This window comes from Capricornis sumatraensis, chromosome 2 (assembly GCF_032405125.1).
Source record: "Capricornis sumatraensis isolate serow.1 chromosome 2, serow.2, whole genome shotgun sequence".
Taxonomy (NCBI): domain Eukaryota; kingdom Metazoa; phylum Chordata; class Mammalia; order Artiodactyla; family Bovidae; genus Capricornis; species Capricornis sumatraensis.
The window spans coordinates 92,791,905-92,816,736 of record NC_091070.1 but is presented as its reverse complement, the minus strand read 5'-3'; the positions used below and the strand labels follow the sequence as shown (position 1 = coordinate 92,816,736).

General features: G+C 42.2%; 1 protein-coding gene across 2 annotated transcripts in view; it reads left to right on the top strand.

Annotated features, from left to right (window-relative positions):
• The window catches only part of IQGAP2 (IQ motif containing GTPase activating protein 2), a 307,112-nt gene that overhangs the window by 257,703 nt on the left and 24,577 nt on the right, over window positions 1-24,832 (top strand). For both annotated transcript variants that reach the window (XM_068966679.1, XM_068966681.1), the window contains exons 22-28: window positions 7,305-7,454; window positions 10,646-10,809; window positions 13,109-13,333; window positions 14,694-14,834; window positions 15,181-15,265; window positions 15,833-16,065; window positions 18,574-18,706. In XM_068966679.1, the coding sequence (XP_068822780.1) occupies window positions 7,305-7,454; window positions 10,646-10,809; window positions 13,109-13,333; window positions 14,694-14,834; window positions 15,181-15,265; window positions 15,833-16,065; window positions 18,574-18,706 (1,131 nt within the window). The remainder of the gene's footprint in view (window positions 1-7,304; window positions 7,455-10,645; window positions 10,810-13,108; window positions 13,334-14,693; window positions 14,835-15,180; window positions 15,266-15,832; window positions 16,066-18,573; window positions 18,707-24,832) is intronic.

Below are 24,832 nucleotides of genomic sequence, written 5' to 3'. Positions count from 1 at the left end.
ATCTGTCCTCCCAGCACCCGCGCCCTGGAAGCCCGCAGTGTCCTCCAGTCCATGAGATGTGGACCCACCCACACTGTTCCCAGATGACCCCTACAGAGTGGCAGTTCCCTGACGTGCCTGGGTCTATGCTCAGTTCAGTTCAGTCGCTCAGTTGTGTCCGACTCTTTGCGACCCCATGAATCGCAGCATGCCAGGCCCCCCTGTTCATCACCAGCTCCTGGAGTTCACTCAAACTCACGTCCATCGAGTCTGTGATACCATCCAGCCATCTCATCCTCGGTCGTCCCCTTCTCCTCCTGCCCTCAATCCCTCCCAGCATCAGAGTCTTTTCCAATGAGTCAACTCTGCATGAGGTGGCCAAAGTACTGGAGTTTCAGCTTCAGCATCAGTCCTTCCAGTGAACACCCAGGGCTGATCTCCTTCAGAATGGACTGGCTGGACCTTCTTGCAGTCCACAGGGCTCTCAGGAGTCTTCTCCAACAGTCACTCCCTAATAATGGCCTCTAAATAAATAACACTGTCGTTTTGTGTCTGTGAGAAACCTGCTAGTGTCAGAGCTCCAAATACCATGTGAAAAGTGTTTTTATCCAAGGAACGAGACTTCCAGGACAAGACCTCTCTCCGTGTCCCTATTCCCCTGCCGTGTCAGTTTTCAGAAAGCCTGTAAGGAAGGCAGGGAAGCTGACCTCCTGGATGCCCTGAGAAGCCGACAGAGGTCAGAGGTGCAGAGTCAGCTTCCCGTGTGGTTCTGGGAAACTGGGAGATGAGCTCCGTGGTCGTGGGAGTGCCTCACTCCTGTCTACCCACCTCACAGGGATTCCAGCAAATCACCACAGAGAAAATAAGGAAACCAGAACAATTCATAAGACAAGAAATGACCATCTTTCCTAAATATTAAGGAATAAAACTACACATTTAAATTTTCTGCATTTAACTCTATTTTCATTATTTTATCCAGAAAAACAATAGTACTTTGGTCTTTAAAAACAGTATATGTTTGTATTGTTCAACACACATGAAAACTTTTAAGTATAATATATTCCAGAAGGTCCCTCAGAGAATGCCTTTTATAGCCTTAAACTGCTGTTTTATCCTATTCCCATAAAGTTGTAAACAGGAAATGTCTTGCCTTTTAAAATAAAGGCTTAGTTGCAAAAGAGTAAATAATTGAAATATGTAGCTTGTGGAAATGCAAGCATGGCAGATTTTCAGATCTTTATGAGTGTTTAAGATGTTTTTAAAGCATTACTAACTTTTTTTCCTTGGATGTCAAGATTTTTATTTGCAAATAAAAAAAGCTGACCATGATTAGCTTAGAGAAGAAAAGAATTCACAAATACCAGAATCAATAAAGCATTACTACTTGACAGCATTGTGAAACTTAATTCTTCAGCTTATATTCTTCAACACCAAATATTTATCAAGCGCTGATTAAACTAGTGATAAGTACATACTCTTTCATCTTACCATTGATAGGATTTTTCATGTGATGATAAGAATAATACAGTTGAAATTTTATTTGCAGTGGTAAAATAGTGGGAAACAACCCAAACCCCAAAACATCAAATAATAGAATCAGTCCAACAAGTATGTTACAGAGCCACCGGGGGAAAAAAAAATCACTTCTGAAGAATATTTCAGGGCAGATAGAAAGGGTTGGAATATAATGGAGAAGAAAATAAAACAGTGAAATTTCTTTTATTGTAAATACAATTAAGCTAAAAGCGAAGAGGAGCTAAAGAGCCTCTTGATGAAAGTGAAAGAGGAGAGTGAGAAAGCTGGCTTAAAACTCAACATTCAAAAAACTAACATCATGGGATCTGGTCCCATCACTTCATGGCAAATAGATGGGGAAACAATGGAAACAGTGACAGACTTTATTTTCTTGGGCTCCAGTATCACTGCAGATGGTGACTGCAGCCATGAAATTAAAAGACGCATGGAAGAAAAGCTATGACAAACCTAGACTGCGTATTAAAAAGCAGAGACATCACCTTGCTGACAAAGGTCCGTCTAGTCAAGGCTATGGTTTTTCCAGTAGTCATGTATGGATGTGAGAGTTGGACCATAAAGAAGGCTGAGTGCCAAAGAATTGATGCATTTGAACTGTGGTGTTGGAGAAGACTCTTCAGAGTCCCTTGGACTGCAAGGAGATCCAACCAGAGAATACTAAAGGAAATAAGTCCTGAATATTCATTGAACGGACTGATGCTGAAGCTGAAGCTCCAATACTTTGGCCACCTGATGTGAAGAGCTGACTCATTGGAAAAGGCCCTGATGCTAGGAAAGATTGAAGGCAGGAAGAGAAGGGGACGACAGAGGATGAGATGGTTGGATGGCATCACTGACTCAATGGACATGAGTTTGAGCAAGCTCTGGGAGTTGGTGATGAACAAGCAAGCCTGGCGTGCTGCAGTCCATGGGGTTGCAAAGAGATGGACACGACTGAGCAACTGAACTGATCTGAACCTGAAAGAAAAAAACAAAACTAAGCAATTTTTCTTTGCATGATAGAATTAATGGTGAATTAATTATGGTTGATTCTTAGAATTAACCATATTTTTTTGTTTGTTTTAAACAATGAGCATGTGTTGAGTGAGAGAAAAGATTTTAAAGGGAAGTGACTTAATTCTTACAGAGCCACTCTAGCTCTCTGTAGTAACCCTGTGTCTTACTATTCTTTTAAATGGTCATTCCTGCTAGAAACCTCACAAAATCAGTGGGCAAGTGAAATAGCTAACAGTGGTTAGAAGCAAAAGGGAAAGTTAGGAAAAAGAAACAGATAACAGAAGTAGAAGTTCTTGAGAGGTATAGGGAGGAAGAAATGTCTAGACTCTTAATTAGCTTGAAGGAAGACTGAAGTAGAAATAGAAGGGAACCTTCAATCACTAAAACGCCCACTGATGGCTGTACTGTATCACGTGAGTACAGACTTGCAGCCCAGGGCTACCTGAGACCCAGGACTGAAATTTACTGCTTAATAAAGCTCCTTCATTGCTCATATGAACATGTTTCCTTAACGTCTCTAGGCCTTTTCTTTACCGGAAAATGTGCTAAATGCCTTACCTGGATTATTTTTAACCTTCACATCAACTCAGTAAGATTGCTATTATTAAGCCCATTTTATATATTTACGGAAACTGAGCCTTAGAGAGGTGAACCTGAGCGAGGTCACAAAGCTCCTTCGGCTTTGTGGATACCCATACTTTTAGGACTCCAAAGCCCAAGCCCTTTGTCCTAGTTCACACCTTCTACAAAAGTGTGTATACATTATCATACCACCTGCATGCAGATAGTACATTACCAGGGGGAGGGGAAAGATGGTGGCAATTAGGGCAACACTGAAAAGTGGAAATATTACGACAAGTTGAGTGCCACTGCTGCTTCAAACCAGCATTCCCCGAGATGTACAGTATTTATCGATAAGAATTGTTGTTCAGTAGCTCAGTCACGTCTGACTCTTTTGCAATCCCATGGACTGCAGCACGCCAGGCTTTCCTGTCCTTCACCATCTCCTGGAGCTTGCTCAGACTCATGTCCATTGAGTCGGTGACACCATCCAACCATCTCATCCTCTGTCATCCCCTTCTCCTCCTGCCCTCAATCTTTCTCAGCATTAGGGTCTTTTCCAATGAGTCAGCTCTGTGCATCAGGTGGCCAGAGTATTGGAGTTTCACCTTCAGCATCAGTCCTTCTAATGAACGAACATTCAGGACTGATTTCCTTTAGGATGGACTGGTTGGATCTCCTTGCAGTCCAATGGACTCTCAAGAGTCTTCCTGTTCCTGTCTTTACCAAATCTATTGATATTAATAATACAGAGGAATTTAGTTCTGCCCTAGAGCTTGCCTACCACCCCCTGCTCTCTCCTCTTCTGTATATGTCCAAAAATATGACCCTAAAGATGAAGTCTGCTACAAAACAAAGGAAAAGTCCCCCGTTTCCAGCACTAACCCCATTGAAAGTAGTTGGGAGGCCATGGGCAGTGGGGACAGTGATGGAGAGGTTGCAAGTACCAAGATTTTTTTCGTCTGTATATTTAAAATCAAGATAATCAATTATCCCATGTATTTGGGAGAACTGTGTGATCTACGCATCACCAGTTATTTGAAGAGGAGAAGCCTGAGTTAGATGGAACTGTAAGCCAGTTAGTCTGGTGCTGTCTTAGGATGCCTTGGGCTTCCTGATAGCTCAGCCTGGTAAAGAATCTGCCTGCAAGGCAGGAGACCCTGGTTCAGTTCCTGGGTTGTGAAGATCAGTTACAGAAGGGAAAGGCTACCCACTCCAGTATTCTTAGGCTTCCCTTGTGGCTCAGCTGGTAAGGAATCCACCTGCACTGCAGGAGACCTCGGTTCGATCCCTAGGTTGGGAAGATCCCCTGGAGAAGGGAAAGGCTACCCACTCCAGTATTCTGGCCTGGAGAATTCCGTGGACTATATATTGAGGTCGCAAAGATTCAGACTTGACTAAGTGACCTTCACTTTCACTGTCATACATAGATAAGGATATCAGGCCACTGCCTGCCTAGACTGTTCCTGAGCACCCACCTGGAGATAATTATGCTTCCTTTCTTCATCCTGAATGTATTTTTACATATTTGTGAAATAAGGGGGGAAATGTTGCCTTTTGGAAATTTTTATAGAAATGTAATCCCCTCTTTCCCCATATAAACCATTAGAAGAATATAAGTAAAGGATTAAGTCAAGGTTGCCCCCACCTCCCGCCAAGCTGAGAATGAGAAAGAATAAAAACATAGATGTAGAAAGCAGTGGATGTAACTACATAGAACTATTTAATCTCAAAGCTCCAAGGGTTTTTCTCCCTACCTATGAACTGACCCCAGCTATGGGCGAAGTTATCGTCTTTCAGTCATTCAGACATGTCTGACTCTTTGCGACCCCATGGACTCCAGCACGCCAGGCTTCCCTGTCCTTCACCATCTCTCGGAGGGGCTGCTGCAAAAAGTCCTTTGGGGCTAAGAGCTCAAGGAAGCAGACAGACAAAGTTTCGGGAAGAACAACCTTCTTGCCACCTGCTCTCTGCAACAGTGACCCAATGTTGGGTGGCAGAGGAGGCATCCCAGAGCTTCGGCTTTCATGTAAGACACGTGCCATCAGCAGGCCATGAAATCAGTTTAGTGTGTCACTTCAGTCTTTGAAAATGGAATAGAATAAAAGCAAACTGAAGTATCAGTGTGTCCCAATAGTAAGAATGAGTATCACTTTGAATAGTATGTGAGGGTATGTTTATCAATAAAAGATGTAAAATGTATTTGTTACTGTGGGTCTCCATAAAAATATTTGGTGGATCCTTATCTAAAGGACCTACCCTGGTTCATGACCCTTTAAGCCCCTTAAGGGGACACAATAGCCTGAGGTGACCACTTGACAGTGTTTTTAGCCACACACTTTCCAGCCATCCCTGTAAATAGTTAAAGGAGCCTGACTGAGATCTGAGAACCTTAATTTTGTTAAATACTTAGAGGCTTCCTTTCCCTTCCATCTGTAATTTCTACATTGCATATTTCTGCAAGAGCTTTTATAGATCGAAATGATAGAATTCATTCTTTTAAAGGTTACAGTTTAGCAGTGTTTAGTATAGTCCCCAAATTGCGCAACCCTTACTTCTATTTGATTCTAGAACATTTCATTACCCCAAAAAGAAGCACCCCCCCCCAAATGTTCTGGAATTAAAAATTGTGGTGATGGTTGCACAATCTCGTGTCTTTATGGAACACCACTGAATTATACTCTTTGAAAGGACAAATTTCATAATATGTGAATAATATTTCAATTTTTTAAAGTTAAAAAAGGAAAAACATCCATATTCATTAACATCAGCACCTATCACTCCAACCCCCAACCATGGCAACCTTTAATCTGCTTTCTGTCATGATAGTTTTGCCTGTTCTGGATCATCACACACACATGGTCTGCCGTGACCAGCTTCTCTCCCTTAGCCTAGTATTTGTGTTGTAGCAAGAATCAGTACTCATTGCTCTTTACTGAAAATAGCATTCCATTCACATTTTTTGCCCGTTAATCAACTGATGGACCCCTGCAACGTTTCTGCTTTTCAGCTGCTGTGAGCATTCATGTGCACGTTTCTCTGGACGTAAGTTTGCAGTTCCCGTTGGCATATATCTAACGGTGAAATTGCTGGGTCATGTAGTAACTTGTGGGGGCTTCCCAGGTGGCGTAGTGGTGAAGAATCTGCCTGCCACTGCAGGAAACACGAGACACAGCTTCAGGCCCTGGGTCAGGAAGATCCCCTGGAGAAGGAAAGGGCAGCCCCCTCCAGTACTCTTCCCCGGGAAATCCCATGGACAGAGGAGCCTAGCAGGCCACAGTCCATGGGGTCACAAAGACTTGGACACGACTGAGCGCACGTGCATAGTAACTTGTGTTTAACTTCTGAGGAACGGCCGAATAGCTATTAATGTTGAACATCTCTTCATGTGCTTATGAGCCATTTATAGATGATCTTTGGGAAAATCCTTTGCCCATTTTTTAGTTATTTGTCATTTTATTTTTAGATATAGGAGCTCTTCATAGTGTACGGTGAATTACAATTCTTACCCAATTTGCAAACATTTTCTCCCACACTATGGGTTGTTTTCTTTGATAGCATACTTTGAAGCACAAAGATTTTAATTTTCATGAAGTCCACTTTTTGTTGTCGCTAGTGCTTTGGGCGCTGTAGCTAAGAAACCGTTACCTACATATACAAAGATGCGTGTGTGAGAAGGTTCACTGCACTCTCTGAAATACTAATAAAATGCAAAGAAACTGTTCATCGAAAGGAATATGATTAAATAAATTATGACACATACACCCCTAAAAGAAACCATTGCTTAATCCAGGGTAGCAAAAGCTTTTGTCTAGGTTTTCTTGTAAGAGTTTTATGGTTTTCGCTCCTCTGTTGTTTATGATCTCTTCTGAGTTAATTTCTGTTTATGGAGTGAGGTAGGGGTCTGACTTCTTAATTTTTGGACCTGGATATTTAGTTGTCCCAGCATCATTTTTCAAAAAGACTGTTCTCTCCCTATTTAAGTGTCTTGGAGCTTACATTGCACGTTTGAATAAATGCATACAGCTTAGGAGAACAAATATTGCAAAAGCCAAATTTACCCACGATTTGGATTTTTCTTAATGTGTTTAACACTCTCTGTTCCTTTGTTTCTTCATGAGGGAATGTGGAAATTGATCTTTCCAGCTATGTGTGTCTTAGGGTGTCTGTGAAGGGGCGGGGGGGGAAGAATACCAGAGTAAAAAGTAGTAATTCTATGAAAAATTTTTTTCCAGGATGTAATTTCACACAGAACCAAACTGAATAAGAAAAAAGGTGGAGAGATGGAAATACTGAATAACATTGACAACCAAGGGATCAAAAGTTTGAGTAAGGAGAGACGAAAAACACTGGAAACGTATCAGCAGCTTTTTTATCTTCTACAGGTGAGAATCATTTCTTTCACTGTGAGTTGTGGGTAAATGCTACGCTCCATGTTGATGGTTTACAACAGATCTTCTCCCATGCTAAGGCTATGATAGTTTACACATTCTGAGCGCTACTAAGTACCAAGCATTAATAGGTGCTTCACGTACATTGTCTCATTTTAATTCCTACTACAACCCTGGGAAGCTTCAGAGAATAGCTGATTGTTCTTCTCATATTACACGTCAGAAAACTGAGGCACAGTCAATGGTGATGAAAGGGTATGGACCCTGGCAGGCGACTTAAAGCTTGTCCTGCTTTCCGTGACTACGTTACGCTCCAGTTATCAGCACAGATGATATAAATCTACCAGTAACATAAGCAGATGCTGTCAAACATGGAAAAATTAACTATGTGAAAAACAGATCAGTGCCAGAACCAGCATGCCCTTCTTTTGAGGAAGGAGCTGGGGAGTTTGGATTAGGGAAATAGGATTCCTTTTTTCTTTCATTATTTCCGTGACATCACTCTTCTCTAAATGAACAGTAATTTTCCATTGCTTCCAGAGTGTGGGTGAGAACTCAGCTGAAGTGGTTGCCACTGGACTCGGGTGGACCAGTTTTATTTGTTTGCTTGCTTGACCATTGATTAACCTCATCCACCCTCCAGCACATACAGTGAGTCCCTAAGGGAACCAGTGAGAGAGAGAGACAGGGCCTCCCCCAGGACGGAAACTTTCCCCGTCCGGTGTCCCTGGGGCCGCTGCTGGTGGCCCTGATCCCGTCAAGGCGTGGAGATGCTTGAAATCTTTGCTTGAGGATCTCGCTGGCATCACGTGCGCAGAGAACACATTGCCCGAGCCCTAAGGGGTAATCAAGCTCTTCTCTCACGGGTAGCTTCCCCGCTGAGAGAAGAGCTTGATTTTGGTAGTTGAGCGTGCTCTGCTTAGAATGGACTGGAGCACAGGTGTAGTACCGCAGATGTCCACGAGGTGGCGGCATTGAAGGGAAAATGGTAAAACAAAATGTCCTTGGAATCCTCTGCTTAATGACAGCTTGCTTTCCAGAAAGAAGAGGGCCTCACACTAGGTGGGGAAGATTTCTCATCTGCTGATATTAGGTTAATGTTCATCCACCAGCTAGAAATTTGATCGTAGGCATTTATCATTTTTGACATCTGTTAACTTCCAAGCGTATGAAGCTGCTTCAGGATTTAGTTTTCCGATGTTGAATTTTGACAGAATTTGTGACATTTAGGAAGGTGAAAATTTAGTCATTCACCTAAAGATCCCCTGGAGGAGGGGATGGCAACCCATTCCAGCACTCTTGCCTGGAGAATCCCCATGAACAGAGGAGCCTGGCGGGCTGCAGTCCCTGGGGTTGCAGAGTCAGACACGACTGAGCGACTTGGCACGCACACGCACACTAAGATTTGTATAGCTGTGTAAATGGAGGCTCACTAATGGAAATGAGAAAAAGCACTGGAACATGTTTAGGATAATTCCACAAGTTTTATTCCCTAAACTATCCAAAATGGATGGAGCCATAGCGTGACCACTCCGTTGTATCGACTGAAGTGTCAAAACACCATGACTTTTCTTTACCTTTTCTTCTCTCTGCTTTGGAGACAGTAACCTAAGACTAATGAGGAAACTAGAGAGAAGCAAATGGGATGGGCCTTTCACCTCTGGAAATTCTTAGGCAGAACAGCAGGCCAACTAGTCCAGGTTTTGCTGTGGGCTTGTCTCTTCAGTGTGAGCTTAAATGTAAAGTTCTTAGGTCATCTGAGAGGAGTGAGGAGTGGGCTTCTTCAGCTGTAATTTTCCTTTCGTAAAAACCCATATCTTATATGGGAAAAGAATCACCCCAGAACTCTCAGAAAGTTCTCCTGAGCGCCTTATTTATAACATTTCAGCCAGTCATTACAAGCTTGAGAATAAATCTAAGTAGTAAGCTGAACTAGAATTCGGGTTTTCTTAAAAATTTTAAAGCTGAACTTCTTGAGAATATTAAATACTGGTTTCCCATGTGTTTCTTTTACATGAAATACGAAAGCAAAGGACAGTTTTCTTTTCTCACTGAAAGGAAGATGAAGAGTAAGACTTGCGCATTTCTCTGTCACTTTAATTTTCTTTTCTTCTAACCTCCATCTGAATAGTGTAATTCCTTCAGAAAAACCACATCACCACAAAGTCTGGCGCTATAGCTCTTGAACTCCATCTTCAGCTGAGCTCTTTGTCAATTTTTTTTTTTTTAATTCTTGTCGATCTTTAAAACTCGTCCATCTTTTTTTTCGTATCAGTTTCTTCTGGCATTTTCCCCATGACCTACCCTGAACTACACCCTTCAGCCTCTTGGCCTAGCTCTTCCTTTCTCATGCTTTGTAAAACATCATGGCCAGGCTTCCCTGGGGGCTCAGTGGTATAGAATTTGCCTGCTGATGCAGGAGACACAGGTTCCATCCCTGGTCCATGAGGATCCTCCAAGCCACAGAGCAGCTAAGCCCATGTGCCACAGCTACAGAGCCTTCACTCTGGAGCCCATGCTCTGCAAGGAAAGAAGCCACCACACTGCAAAGCCCGTGCCCTGGAACTAACAGTAGCCCCCGCTGCTTACTGCAGCTGGAAAAGGCCCGCACACAGCAACACAGGCCCCGCCCAGCCACAGATCAAAGGATCTGTAAGATAAAAAGAAGTCATTTAGAAAACATAAAACATTTGTTAAACCATCACGGCCATCCCACTGTCTGTCTTACATCCTTTGCGTTTGCTTTCTAGTCTCAGAATATAGACTGTGTTGATTCATTCACCGGTCCTTCTAAGACAGTCTCTATAGCTCAGCCCTTGATCCATTCTTGCCAGTCTCTTCAGATAGCTCAGCCACCCTCTCTCTTCTTTGTCTCTACAATGAATGTTAATAGTTATATTAACGCCTTCAAATGGTGAACAGTGAAACGTACTCATAATGCAACTATACTCCATAAAATATGACATGATATAGTATATAAAATTTAAATCCTACCATAACTTTCTATTATAACTTCCTATAGTAGTGTTATTAGCTGCTACCTGTCTTAATATGAGCCAGAAATTCTTCTGTGTGCCTCATACATAAGAATTCATTAAAGAGTAAAGAACTGGGTACTCCTCTCTGCTTTCATAATATATTAACATACAGTCTTGTGGGGGGTGCGTTTCGTCTTCTCTCTTTAGACCAATCCTTCATACCTGGCTAAGCTGATTTTCCAGATGCCACAGAACAAGTCAACTAAATTTATGGATACTGTTATTTTTACCCTGTACAATTATGCTTCCAATCAGCGAGAAGAATATCTACTCCTCAAGCTTTTTAAAACCGCTCTGGAGGAAGAAATAGCGTACGTATATATGTAAAAATACCAACACGTTTTGTTAGTGGTGGATTTCTCTGATTTACTAACATGAGAGCTCACTCATTGGGAAACACCCTGATGCTGGGAAAGATTGAAGGCAAAAAGAGAAGAGGGTGGCAGAGGATGAGATGGTTGGATGGAATCACTGACTCAGTAGACATACATGGATTTGAGCAAACTCCCGGAGATAGTGGACAGGGAAGCCTGGCATCCTACAGTCTGTGGGGTCACAAAGAGTCGGACATGACTTGGTGACTGGACAACAATTAGAAGTTATTTATACATATTAAAATGTATCAAATTTCTTAAGAAATTTCTACATCATAGATATATTAAAGTACAACTTTCTCCTTTTCTAGTGCTGAGTTAACTTTTGATTTTGCAAGTGTACAAAGCTTTTTAAAGTCAGTGAGAGGGAATTCCCTGGTGGTCCAGTGGTTAGGACTTTGTGCTCCCACAGCCAAGGGCCTGGGTTCAATCCCTGATCAGGGAACTAAAATCCCACAAGCCATGCTGTGTGGCCAAAAAAAAGAAAAAGAGAAAAAAGTCAGTGAGAAAAATTAACTTCATTAAAATGATGTGAGTAATAAAACCATAATCAGAGGAGGATAATGATCTCTGCTAGTCTTTCCTTCTTTTGGAACTTAAGCTGCTTTTTACTAATTTATTTTCTGACTTAGTTTATATTTAAAATATGTAGTTTACTGTAAAGATTGGGGGGGGAAACACCCCGTAAGAAATACCTTTATCTTTCCTTCCTTCTGGATGCCTTAAGCAGTGCTGATCTCATGGGTCTCCAAAGCTCTTAGCCAGGCCCCTCTGCCCGCAGGGTGTCTATTAGGCATCAGGAGAAATAGCAATGCTGTGCAGTAGAACAAGGTAAGGACTAAACGAATGACGTGAACAGTGTCAGAGGGATGGAAAGAAAAGTTCCGATTAGGTCAATTGAAAGAGATTTTATGAAAGAGAAAGGAGTTGACCCAAAACCTTGAAGACTATCTATAGTTTTTATAAAAAGAAATGCAAGAGGGAAGTAAAGCGCCACGGAGAGAGAAACAGCATGGGCCAAGGAGCAAGAGAGGAAGTAGATGAGGGACATCCCTGGGGGTCCAGTGGTTAAGACTCTGCATTTTCACTGCCGAGGGCTCGGGTTCGATTCCTGGTGAGGGAACTAAGATCCTGCAAGCCGCACAGCAAGGCCAAAAATGAAAAATAAAGGAAGTAGATTAGTTTCGCCAAGAGGTAACTTAATCAGTGACCACCAGGACATGAGGGTTGGGCCAGATCATCGGAGACACTTGAGCAGAGGCCCAAGTGCAGAAGCTCTTGTTACTCTTATGCAAGGGTTTTGACATGAGCACTTGGCGTTTTAGATTGATCTCCCACCTGCGTATGAACGGGATGAATTGGAGCTGCACGGTTCAGGGAAATGGGGGAGTGAGAAGGAAAATGGCACAGCTTAGATTTTCAGCACGCTGAGTCTAAGTTTTAGGTGTAGAACATGTGGACGAAACTACCGAACAGAATATTAGAAACTCAAGACTCACTCCCAGGAGAGAGGTGGAGAGCATCACACCCGTACACCGCCACCCAGTAGCATCATTATTAGTCTAGGTCCGCTTTCAGTTCACCCCTGCCTTCTAGATTGGAATTCAAGCTGAGAAATTACTTGTAGATTCTTAAATTTCTCAAATAAACTCAGCATATACCTGAAACTTAACACAACGTTGTAAATCACCTCTACTCCAACAAAAATTTTAAAAACAAACACTCATCTTACAAACGCTAGCTTTCTCTTTTTTATTTAATTGTGGGAGTGGTAGATTCTGGGGACCAGTTTATTTAATGGACACTCAGGCTTCCAGTGACTCCTGACAAAGCAGAATTAGGATTTGCATTGTAGACCCTACTCTGCAGGTCCTCTTCACCCTGCAGACCTTCGGCCGGATGCGTCGGGCGCGTTGTCTAGTGATGACGGCAGATAGAACGGTCATACTTAGCGTGAGAGCTTTACTCTGACTTCCCGCAGGTTTCAGACTCAGGGTGTGATACCCAAGACAGCATGTCACCCAGAGGTCTCCCTAGACTCACGTGTGCTCACCAAATAGAGACGGGAGATAGCTTCCTTTTAAATCACACTGCCTTTGACCATCAACGGGCTAAAATACAGCCCCTTTCTTCCCCACCCCCATCCCCTGTCCAAAGCCCTTGTCTGACAGAATATACACTGCTTAAAACTCAGTTCGCAGAAGCGAGCCACTTGGTGTGGTTTGGGCTGTTTCAGATCCAAGGTGGACCAGGTCCAGGACATAGTCACTGGGAACCCTACGGTCATCAAGATGGTCGTCAGCTTCAACAGAGGTGCCCGGGGGCAGAACACGCTGCGCCAGCTCCTGGCTCCGGTGGTAAAAGAGATCATTGATGACAAGTCCCTGATCATCAACACGAGCCCCGTCGAGGTGTACAAGGCCTGGGTGAACCAACTGGAAACGCAGACTGGAGAAGCCAGGTAGCAAAGCCAGGGTGATGCTGGTCTTCAGCGCTGTTTTATCACTTCTATGTGTATACTTATACACACTCTTAAACACTGTTAAAAGACAAAGTCTACTGTACAAAAAATTACTTTTCAATCCACGATTTATTACCTCTCTTTAATATCTCCAGGCAGGCAACATTCTTGGACTCCTGCTCATCTTAGTGGTACATTTTATTTCCAGATTTCAGTACCAGTTGATGCCCAAAGCCACAATTTCTATAGTTCTTTCTCTTGGTTTTTCCTTGTATGTTCCTAAACCTGGACCTTGAAATGGTATACGATTTCTCTTCACTTGGTAATGCCTACTTTTCTACAGTTACCAAATAAATAACTTGAACGTATAAGCATTAATTAGCCAGGTGGGATTGGCTTATTTTAGGTAGTATCGGTAGATCTAAGCAATCCCAGGTTTTTATTTCCTGAAAAAAAGGGCACCTTGTAAATTTCATTAGGATATGCACAGAGAATCATATAGGTGGTTGTCACAGCATTGTTTGTAATTGCCAAAGTTAGGGAGAGTCAAAATATTTAGCTTTGGGGAATCTGTTAAATAGATGTATAACACATAATGGAGTAGTAACTAACTATTGCGAATGGTGGTATAGAAATATATTTGTTGGCCTGGGGAAAACATTCACCATATCGTTTTTGGTTGTAGCTTGATACAGTAACTCATTTTCTATGTAAAGAAAATACATGCATTTATAGACACACACACACGAAGAATCTATATGGGATGTGTATAAACATGAACTGCCTTATACACCCGTACACACGTGTGCAGAGGACCTAGAAAGTTAAGATAGGAAAAGCAGCTGTCTCTGGGTCAGTACTATTTCCTTGCTGGCTTATAGGCAACTTTTTCTGTAAAGACATGCTGCTCTTGGAGTGGGATGGGGGGAGGGGAGGGCAGCTCAAGAGGGAGGGGATATATATAATTACTACTGATTCACATTGCTGTGCAGCGGAAACCAAGGCAACATTGTCAAGCTATTTTCCACCACTAACAAAGTGAGAAAGGAGCGTACTGCTCGTTATGATTAAAAAGAGAGAGAGTTAGCTGGGTCCACCTCTCCTGGGTCTGCTTCTTGTTTTGGAAGAGCGCAGATGGAGCTCCTGGGGTCACCGCCATGCACTAGCCGCTGAGGGTTCCCTGCAGGCGTGTGGGGTCTCCCCACCCCTCCCTCCCCCGACAAGCGAGCATTTTGTCATGGGAGCCGGTGGGCGAACCCCAATTCACCATACAAAGCTTGACTGGAGAACCAACGGGGCAAGGATACAAATGCTTCTGCCTAGGCCCCCAATTAATAAGAAGCCCTTGTTGTGGTTTCAGCAACCTGCCCTACGATGTGACCACGGAGCAAGCGCTGACGTACCCGGAAGTGAGAGCCAAACTGGAGGCCTCCATCGAGCACCTGAGAAGAGTCACGGACCAAGTCCTGAATTCCATCATCTCCTCCCTCGATCTGCTGCCGTAAGTCCTATACGTGGCAGCTTTCCCTTTCATTGCCGGAAGTTCTTGAAACGCCATATAAAATAGACCCCAGTAGCAAAGACGGGTTTCCCTCTTACCATCTTCATGACTTTGGAAGTTTGCCTACCTGCGCGTTTTCAATTCATAGCTTCTGGGAAGAGGGAACGATAGAAAACAGTCCTCAGTTACGATCACCTGTGGCAGTCCTGTGATTCCGTCACCATCTCATTTTGTGTTTAATTTTATGAAAGCTGCTCGGCTTTAGTGGACGGGAACAATTGCAATGCGTTTCTTCCTCACTTCGCCTTTTTCCATTATTTTCTTTTGTCATCTGTTTTCCATGTAGTTATGGATTGAGGTATATAGCCAAAGTACTGAAGAATTCGATCCATGAGAAATTTCCTGATGCAACAGAAGATGAGCTATTAAAGGTAGATTTTTCAAGGGTAATCTCACCATAGCTTCTCTTGGGGGTAGGAGCCAAAATTACTAACACACCGTTTTGTGAAGGCTTTCCCCTTGTATGGCTGTTTATAATAAGCTGCAAGTCTTCTACTTCTAATGACTCTCAGGATTATTAACTATCATGAGGTTAATTGGGAGCTCTCAAACGTTATCAAGATTCTTTATTTTAGAAAATTTGGGTGGCAATAGTATATTTTCACCAAAAATAAATTTGTTAACTTTATTGGTAATGTGTGGTTATAGTCACTACCTTTACTTAACTGCTTGTTAGGATTCAGATCAGAAAATGATTTACTATCTTGGGAAATGTCGATTCATATTAACTTTAAGAAAAACAACCACCACCACCTCCAGGGACTTCGCTTGGCGGTCCAGTGGTTAGGACTCCAAGATCTCACTGCCAAGGGTCCGGGTTCAATCCCTGGTCAGGGAACTACAATATCCCGCAGCCGTGAGACCACAAAACAAAACAAAAACACTCCAAACTTGAGTTTTCTCTCTCAAAAATAGTCTCGTCCTCTGCCTCCCTCCAGATTGTTGGGAACCTCCTATACTACCGGTACATGAACCCAGCCATCGTCGCCCCAGACGGCTTTGATATCATCGACATGACAGCCGGAGGCCAGATCAATTCCGACCAGAGGAGAAACTTGGGGTCCGTGGCCAAGGTCCTGCAGCATGCAGCCTCCAACAAGCTCTTCGAAGGAGAAAACGAGCACCTCTCCTCTATGAACAGTTATTTATCCGAGACGTATCAGGAGTTCAGGTAAAAGGGGTCATTACCTTGGGAGAAGCTTGCAAGGTGGTGGACGGGAGTAATGTGTATTCTGTGCCCAGAGCTGAGGTTGGGAGTGAGGGCAGGAACCCCAGGGGGCTCCTTACATTTTTTTTTTCTTTTTTAATTATAAATTGTGTTAAATTTTCACCTGAGCATAAACCTCTTTTTTTTCCTTTTTTTTAATAAAGCCTTTTTAATTTTAATTTTATTTAGTCATTTATGTTTCTGGCCACACTGCACGGCATACAGGATCTTAGTTCCCCAACCAGGGGTTGAACCTGTACCCCCTGCCTTGGAAGGGGCAGAGTCTTACCCGCTGGACCACCAGGAAAGTCCCTGCTTGCATTTCTTGTGCTGGTTGTCACTGTGAGAGAGAGGAAGCAGGGAAGATCAGGCCAAGTTCCCTCCGTCTGGTGTTCCCGATCCTACCCCTGTACGCAGTGCCCCTGTTACACTGAGTCGTCCCCATATGTATGATTTGTGCTTTGGACGAAAAGAAATATTTAATCATCTTGGTATGTTTAGGCTTGTGTGTGCTCACTCGGTCTTGTCCGATTCTTTGTGACCCTTTGGACTGTAGCCTGCCAGGCTCCTCTGTCCATGGGATTTTTCCACGCAAGAATACTGGAGTGAGTTGCCATTTCCTTCTCCAGGGAATCTTCCCAACCCAGGGATCGAACCCCTGCCTCCTGCATTGCAGGAGGATTTTTTTTACTGCTGAGCCACTGGGGAAGCCCCCTAGGCTTGGAGTACTTAGAATTAAAAAAAGAATCAAAATAGCTACCTTCTACTTTTTTGAACTTGGAAAAAGGATTATGTTTTGTCTATTCAGGAAAATTTGCCTTATCTGCACCAAACAATGATAGGAAACTGAGCATTTGGTTTTGACAGGTGGGAAAAATCCAGCTGTTACGCTTGTTGAGGATTGTGTGTGAATGTGTCCTGTGCTCACACATCTCTGAAATACACATATGAGACAGTTCTATTGATCATATGCTCTCCAAGTTCTATCACTGATGATTCCATGGGATGTGGGAGGAGGCGCGAGTCTCGGAGGCTCGTTTGCTCTCTCAGAAGCTCTCCAAGGAAGCACACTCCTCTTGGCATTCGTTTTCTCCTTTCTGTCAGTCAGTCATACAAGTGTGACATCCACGGAGCCCCAACTTGGAAAATGATAATTTTCTATTCCTCAGTTTTCCTCTAGCTTAGTGATTTATCTGCTGACAGAGGTAGTTCATGAGCATTCATCTCTGTTTGGAATTTTTGGCCCTCTCGTGAAGAAATTCCCCCCAATCCTCTTATTAAGAGAAACCTTGATTTTTCTCACACTGCTAAGTTTAGATATCCTCACTGACTAAAAAAGTAACATCCATTTCTTGCGAATCTTTAGCTGCTCTTTTGTACTTGCTTTTTTGTTTATTCCTACTAAACACCAGTTTCCAACTCTTCTTCATTTAAAAGAAAAATCCAAAAGTCTCCCTTCATCTCCTAAATTCATCTTGTTTTTTTTCTCTTCCACTTATATTCATCCTTTGTGTCCCTTAGCAACCATGAAAGACGATCGGCAAGGACGCACAGGGAGGCAGCTGTCCGTGGGACCATGGCTGCTGCCGGTTCCCCTCCCCGGGCCTTGGGGTGGGAAGGCAGGGCTCTTTCCGGTGGACAAGTCTTGGGTGCCCTTACGAGATACACCAAGGATACTTCAGGCATAGGAAACACACATTTATAGACTAAAATACCTTTTCTACCTGTGCTAAGAATCCCTCCTAAGCCATTATCGCAGCACACCTGGCTTTTCTGCATCTCTTGGTTGAAATTTATGGTAGCTTAAAATGGCAGACTTTTGAACAGTCTGAGCACTGAAGGGCGGGGCCGTTGCATGTAGCTGTGTGCCTGGTCTTAACAGCCTTACAACTGTGGTCTAGATCAATTAAGAGCAGAGTAGGCTTTCCTTGCATTTTTGTCAAATTGGTAACAAACTGAAAGGCTGTTGAAGGCGCAGAAATTTGTGCCGATTAAAGTAGCAAATTTGATGTTACTAAAAAAAGTAGCATCATTTCTTATCATTCTTTATCTTCTCTTAGAAGCTCTTTTGACTTCCTTTTTTTCTTTTAATTAATTGCTTAACTGCTTTTGGGGTTATTTTCTCTAAAAAGACTTGATTCTTAGAGAACATCAGTCTTGACACTTTTGTTTAGATTTCAAGGGGCATTTTTTAAATCATATTTTTTAAACGACATGCCCTTAGTTTGATTGCACTGGGTCCGTCACAAGGCCTGAGGCCTAACTGCTCTGTCTGTCCCTGTTTGAGGAGCTGGGTGCAATACCCAGAAACATGGACTCGGCTTTGCCATCTAGAGTCAGCTCAGAAGGTGCTAGATTGGGTCCTCCAGTAAGTGTGGGAAAACGCAAAGCCCTCCCCATCACTGAAGAGCTCACCATTTTGATAAAACTTATTTACATATTTGACTCTAAATTTTTTTTTCCTTTTTTTAGGAAATATTTCAAAGAAGCATGTAATGTCCCTGAACCAGAAGAAAAGTTTAATATGGATAAATACACAGATGTGGTGACAGTCAGCAAGCCAGTCATTTATATTTCAATTGAAGAAATCATCAACACACATTCAGTAAGTGAGGCTGGAGGAGAGTCTTAGCAGTGGACCTGGGGTTCAGGCATCAATCTTGAGAATGTTTAGTTTCTGCAGAGAGTTACTGTGAGCATGCACTCCTGCTTGTGTTCTTAATCCTAAAAAACACACTATTTATTCCCGGCCCCTTATACACTGATGAACCTCCTCTTCCCGAAAAAGAAAAGTTCACTTTTGACGTGATACGTTTACTCCCTGATTCTTACGTGTTAGGAAAACTCCTTCTCCCAAAAAGGAACGTTTACTTCTTCCATGATCCATCTACAGTCAGATGGTGAAGGGCTTAAGCCCTGAGCAGGGGCAGTCCTGGTATTTTCTCCACCCACCAAAGCCATACTGCCTGAACCCCATGGTCAGTCTCTTCCCATTTCGGGAATTTGCTTTGCTATTCTAGCAATTTTTCTGGGGGAAATAAGAATGTTCCCTCTCTTCTAAGGTTTGGACATAAAGAGAGGGAATAAACAGGCTGCTCTAGGTTGGGGAAAGAAGACTCCCACCCCCCACCTCCAACAACAGCCACCTACAAAGAATCTCTTCTGTTGTCCTAGAAAACCCCATTTCTTAGAAGCAAGCAATTTCAGTCAGTGCTATGTCAGAGTGCCTCCCTCCTGTTCACACACAGACATCACCGTCAACCATAAGCCTGTATTAGGTGCATTTTAGGGGCAGGGCTGTTTTCTCAGTATTATGAGGTTCTTTGTTTAAGACCAAGCAGAACTTATTCTGAAGCAGCTAGGTTCTTAAAACATAATCTTTCCAAGAACAGTTCTGGAAATGGCTATGCTAAGCTAATACTAGAAATCCTTGCAAGACCTACAAAATCAGAACCTGCGTTCTAACCAGACCCCAGGTGACTCAGACACAGACTAAAGGTCAGGAAGCCCCAGAGGTGGTTAAGGATACGCCCAGCATCCGATTACACACACAACTGGGGAAAAGCACAACAAAGACACATCTCTAAAAGGTCTTGCCCCGTCCCCACCAAACCAAACATACTAACGAGCGGCAAAAATGGGCTGCCCCAAATTTCACTCTTTATTATCAAACCCTTCTAAGTAACCAAAGTTTACATATGGCTTGGAAAGAAAGATTGGATCTACTTTTGATCTCCCCCTTTCAGGGCTGGGACAGGGAACCTTCCTTGAATTCCGCAGCAAGCTCTCCATCAGTATTTTGAGTGACCCTAAACAAAAACAGTTCTGAAAGACCAGCTGAGGGACTGAGTGGGTTGATTAAATAAAGAGGCTGTACTTGTTTTCCCTATATATAAACACCCCAAGTCAGCCAGCAGACATGTCCAGTAATACACCATTTGCGAAAATAATTTCCTAACAAACAGATTGACTCATTCATATTTGGACCTCGACCCATTTGTCTGTGTCAGGGGTAAATTATTCATCTCAAAAAGAAAGTCCACATGTTGACTACATGTATGCTCAGGACAATAGCCGTGTAGGGGGAAAGGGCGATTCTTTCCCAAGGATAGCAGAGAGAGAACATTACTGTAATTCATTTAGACTGTTACTCTTTAAAGAGAAGTAATCTGTTCCTTTTGTTAACAAGAATTAAAACCAGAATCCAATCCCAGGAAACAAGGCTTGTAACCTATTTGGAATTCCTTTCTGTGTGTGGTTGGAAGCAGATGTAATAATGTGGGAAAACGTAACTGCAGGGGAAAGACGGTCCTTGTCTACCCTCTGTCTCCAGGCAGGAGACTCGGGCGTGGCAGCCACATGTCGGGCCAGACCTTTGGCCACATGCTCGCCCCTCGTGCCCTAAGGAACATATAGAACCTCAAAATTAGCTCTTGAAGGAGACATTTCCAGGTTTTTTTATGTTCTGTAATTATCAGAATAGAGAGTAGAAGGTAGCTGCTAAATCGTCCCTTCCAGAGACAGCAGCCAAATCAGCTGTCCCCTCTCTTGAGAGAACAAGAATATAAATTGATTTGACCCACCTTGCTTTGTTTATTCTTGTCTTTGACTTACCTCCCCCACTGCCCCGCTAAACATCCACGGTACCACCCTTCCAGATTTCGCCATGTCTTTCTATCATCTCTATTTTTCATATAGCATCTTTCTTTAAACCCAACCATAGCAGAAAGACTAGCATGCCTTGCAGTGGACAGAAACTTTAAAAGTAAATAATGTAATGAAAACACAATAATTGAACATAGTTGCTTCCTGGAAGCTATGCACCTGAGGCTTCCTCTCCCTTTCTTAAAAACCCAATTTGTAAGTATCAGGGATTGTTACGGAAAATGCAACACTGAACAGATAACTCTCTCCTTTGCTAATCTTCACGATTAAAACAGAGTGGACGGACTTCCCTGGTGGCCCAGTGGTTAAGAATACAGGCTTCCGCTCCAGGGGGCACAGGCTTGATCAATCCTTGGTTGGGGAACTAAGATCCCACATCACCAAAAGCAAAGTATATATATATAATTCTTTAAAAGAGAGAGAGAGAGTAGAAAGGGGAACTTCCCACATGGTCCAGTGGCTAAGACTCCGCCTGCCAGTGCACGGGACACTTCAATCTCTGGTCCAGGAGGATTCTACATGCTTCAGGGCAGCTAGGCCCACAGAGCACCACCACTGAAGCCGGTGCCCCTGGAGCCTGGACTCTGCAACCAAAGAAGCCACTGCAATGGGAAGTTCGCACCACAGCTAGAGAAAGCCTGTGTACAGCAAAACTAGAGAAAGCCTGTGTACAGCAAAGACCACCGAGCACAGCCATCAGTAAATAAATAAATCTTTCAAAATATATACATATAAAACTCTTAGAAGAAAACAGAGGAGTAAATCTTTGCAGCCTTGGATAGGCAGTGATTTCTTAGATATGACACCAAATATGTAAGCCACGAAAAGAAAAAAGACCCCAGACAAAAAAGACATAAACTGGACCTCCTCAAAGTCAGAAACTTTTATGCTGTAAACATTTGCCATCAGGAAATTGAGAAGACAACCAAGAAGATGGGAGAAAATAATTGCAGATTGTATATCTGTCAAAGAACTTGTATCCAGAATGTATGAAGAAAACCTACAACTCAATGAGGAGATAAATAATCCGATTTAAAAATGGACCACTGAAAATAAAAATGGACAGCTGTGTCTCAAATGACACAATGAACATGGTGAAAAGGCAACTGACAGAATGGGAGAAAACCTTGCAAATCATGTGTCTGATTTAAAGTTAATATCCAGAATATGTAAACCAGTCCCACAATCGAAGAGCAACAGAAAGCAACCCAATTCTAAAGTGAACTAGAGACTTGAATCGATGTTTTTCCAAAGAAGACAGATGACTGACAAGCACGTGAAGACGTTCAGCATCACTCATGTCTAGGGAAATACAGATCAAAACTCCAGTGATTTTGCCTCATTGTATAACAGAGACAGCCAATGAATCTGTCATTTGACTTGGGGAAAAAAACAACAACACACAAGATACCACCATACACCCGGTATGGTGGCTACTATTAATATAAAAACAAAAACTGGAAAATATGTTAGCAAAGATATAGAAAAATTAGAACCCTGTGATACTATCAGTGGGAATGTTAAATGGTACAGCTGCTGTAGAAAACAATGTGATCATTTCTCAAAAAAGTTAAGAACATGTTCAGTTCTGGGTATATACTCAAAAAGCAAAGTCAAAGACACTTGTACCCTCCCATTCATTGCAGCATTGTACAGTCGCCGAAAGGTGGAAGCAACCGAGTGTCCATTTATAAACAACATGTGGTGTAGAAAAAATGTGATACAGACATACAACAGAATTTTATCCAGCCTTGAGTAGGAAGGAAATTCTGATGTTGCAGCATGGATAAACCTTGAGGATGTTATGCCAAGTGAAGTAAGCCAGATGGAAAAAGGCAAATACTGTATCATTCCTCTTTATACAAGATACCTGGAGTAGTCAAATTCAGAGACAGAAAAGTGGAATGGTGGACTGGGAAGCTGTTGAATGGATATGGTTTCAGTTTTGCAAGATTAAAGAGTTACATAGATTGGAGGCACATTAATGTACTTAACACTACTGAACTGTACACTTAAAAATGGTTAAGATGGCAGATTTTGTGATCTGTATTTTACTATAATTAGAAAAAGATAAAAATAATTTTTTAAACCGGCAAATCATCTGAATAGAGATTTCTTCAAGGAAGATATACAAGCATCCTAAACACATGAAAGCTCAACGTCATGCTTGCATACTTAGTTGCTCAGTTGTGTCCACTCTTTGTGACCCCGTGGACTGGGGCCCACCAGGCTCCTCCGTCCATGGGATTTTCCAGGCAAGAATACTGGACAGGGTTGCCGTTTTTTACTCTGGGAGATCTTCCTGACCCAGAGATCAAACTCTTGTCTCCAGCATCTCCTGCACTGGCAAGTGGATTCTTTACCACTGAGCCACCTGGGAGCCCAGGCATGTGCTAACCATATCTCAGTAAAGCTGTTGAAAAAGAGAGATTAAAAATGGAGAAGACTAATTTTATCATATGATTCAGATTTTTGTTTTGTTAAGATAGTTACTCAAAACAACTGAAATATTTCCTATCACCAGGGGTACAGGTCTCATATTTTGGAAACATTGTTTTAATTTAATTCTAAATGAAAACAAAAGCAAATGTGTTGTCCTGGCTGCTGCTGTTCCTCCAGAGTTATTATTTCCTCTAAGACCTGGCGAACACCCAGCAGTGTTACCATTGATCCTTTTTTTTCTATTGAATTCTGAAAGGAAGAACCAGCTGGTACATCTGAGTCTCAGATGTATGGGCATCTCTGCCATCCCCACCCATGAAAGATCATTAATGCCAGACAGATTAAAATATCTAATAGTGCAGAAACTAGTCACAAAAGCCCACATATTATATGATTATATATATATATATGATTATATATTATAATATATGATTATATATATATTATATATATACATATAAAAGGCCCAGAAGAGGAAAATCTGTGGAAAAAAGGTTATTTTCAGATGACTGCTGAAAAATACAGAGTTTCTTTGGACAAGGGGTAAATGCTAAAACTGCTCTAAAATTGGTGAGATAATGATTGCACAACTCTATGAAATATACTAATAAATGTTGAATTATACACTTTAAATGGGTAGATTGTATGGTATGTGAATTATATCTTAATAAGTTTATTATTAAACATCTCCAAAAAATAAAATAGCTAATAGTGCTGATTTTTTAAAATATAACTATAGTTTTATTAGGAGATACGGAAATTCCCTTGCAGTTTGCTACCATGTTAGTCAAGAGACTTCTGCATTATTTTAGATTCTTTTCCCCCAGCTTTGACTTTTTTTTTCTATTTTTTATTGAAATGTAGTTGATTTACAATGTTATGTTAGTTTCAGGTATACAGCAAAGGTGATTCAGAATATATATGTATATTATTATGTATGTATATGTGTGTGTGTAAATAGGAAAAGGAATATGCCAAGGCTGTACATTGTCACCCTGCTTATTTAACCTATATGCAGAGTATATCATGAGAAACGCTGGACTGGAAGAAGCACAAGCTGGAATCAAGATTGCCAGGAGAAATATCAATAACCTCAGATATGCAGATGACACCACCCTTATGGCACAAAGTGAAGAGGAACTAAAAAGCCTCTTGAAAGTGAAAGAGGAGAATGAAAAAGTTGGCTTAAAGCTCAGCATTCAGAAAACGAAGATCATGGCATCTGGTCCCATCACTTCATGGGAAATAGACAGGGAAACAGTGGCTGACTTTATTTTTGAGGGAGCTCCAAAATCACTGCAGATGGTGATTGCAGCCCGGACATTAAAAGACGCTTACTCCTTGGAAGGAAAGTTATGATCAACCTCAATAGCATATTTAAAAGCAGAGATATTACTTTGCCATCAAAGGTCCATCTAGTCAAGGCTGTGGTTTTCCAGTGGTCATGTATGGATGTGAGAGTTGGACTATAAAGAAAGCTGAGCGCTGAAGAATTGATGCTTTTGAACTGTGGTGTTGGAGAAGACTTTTGATAGTCCCTTAGATTGCAAAGAGATCCAACCAGTCCATCCTAAAGGAAATCAGTCCTGGGTGTTCATTGGAAGGACTGATGCTGAAGCTGAAA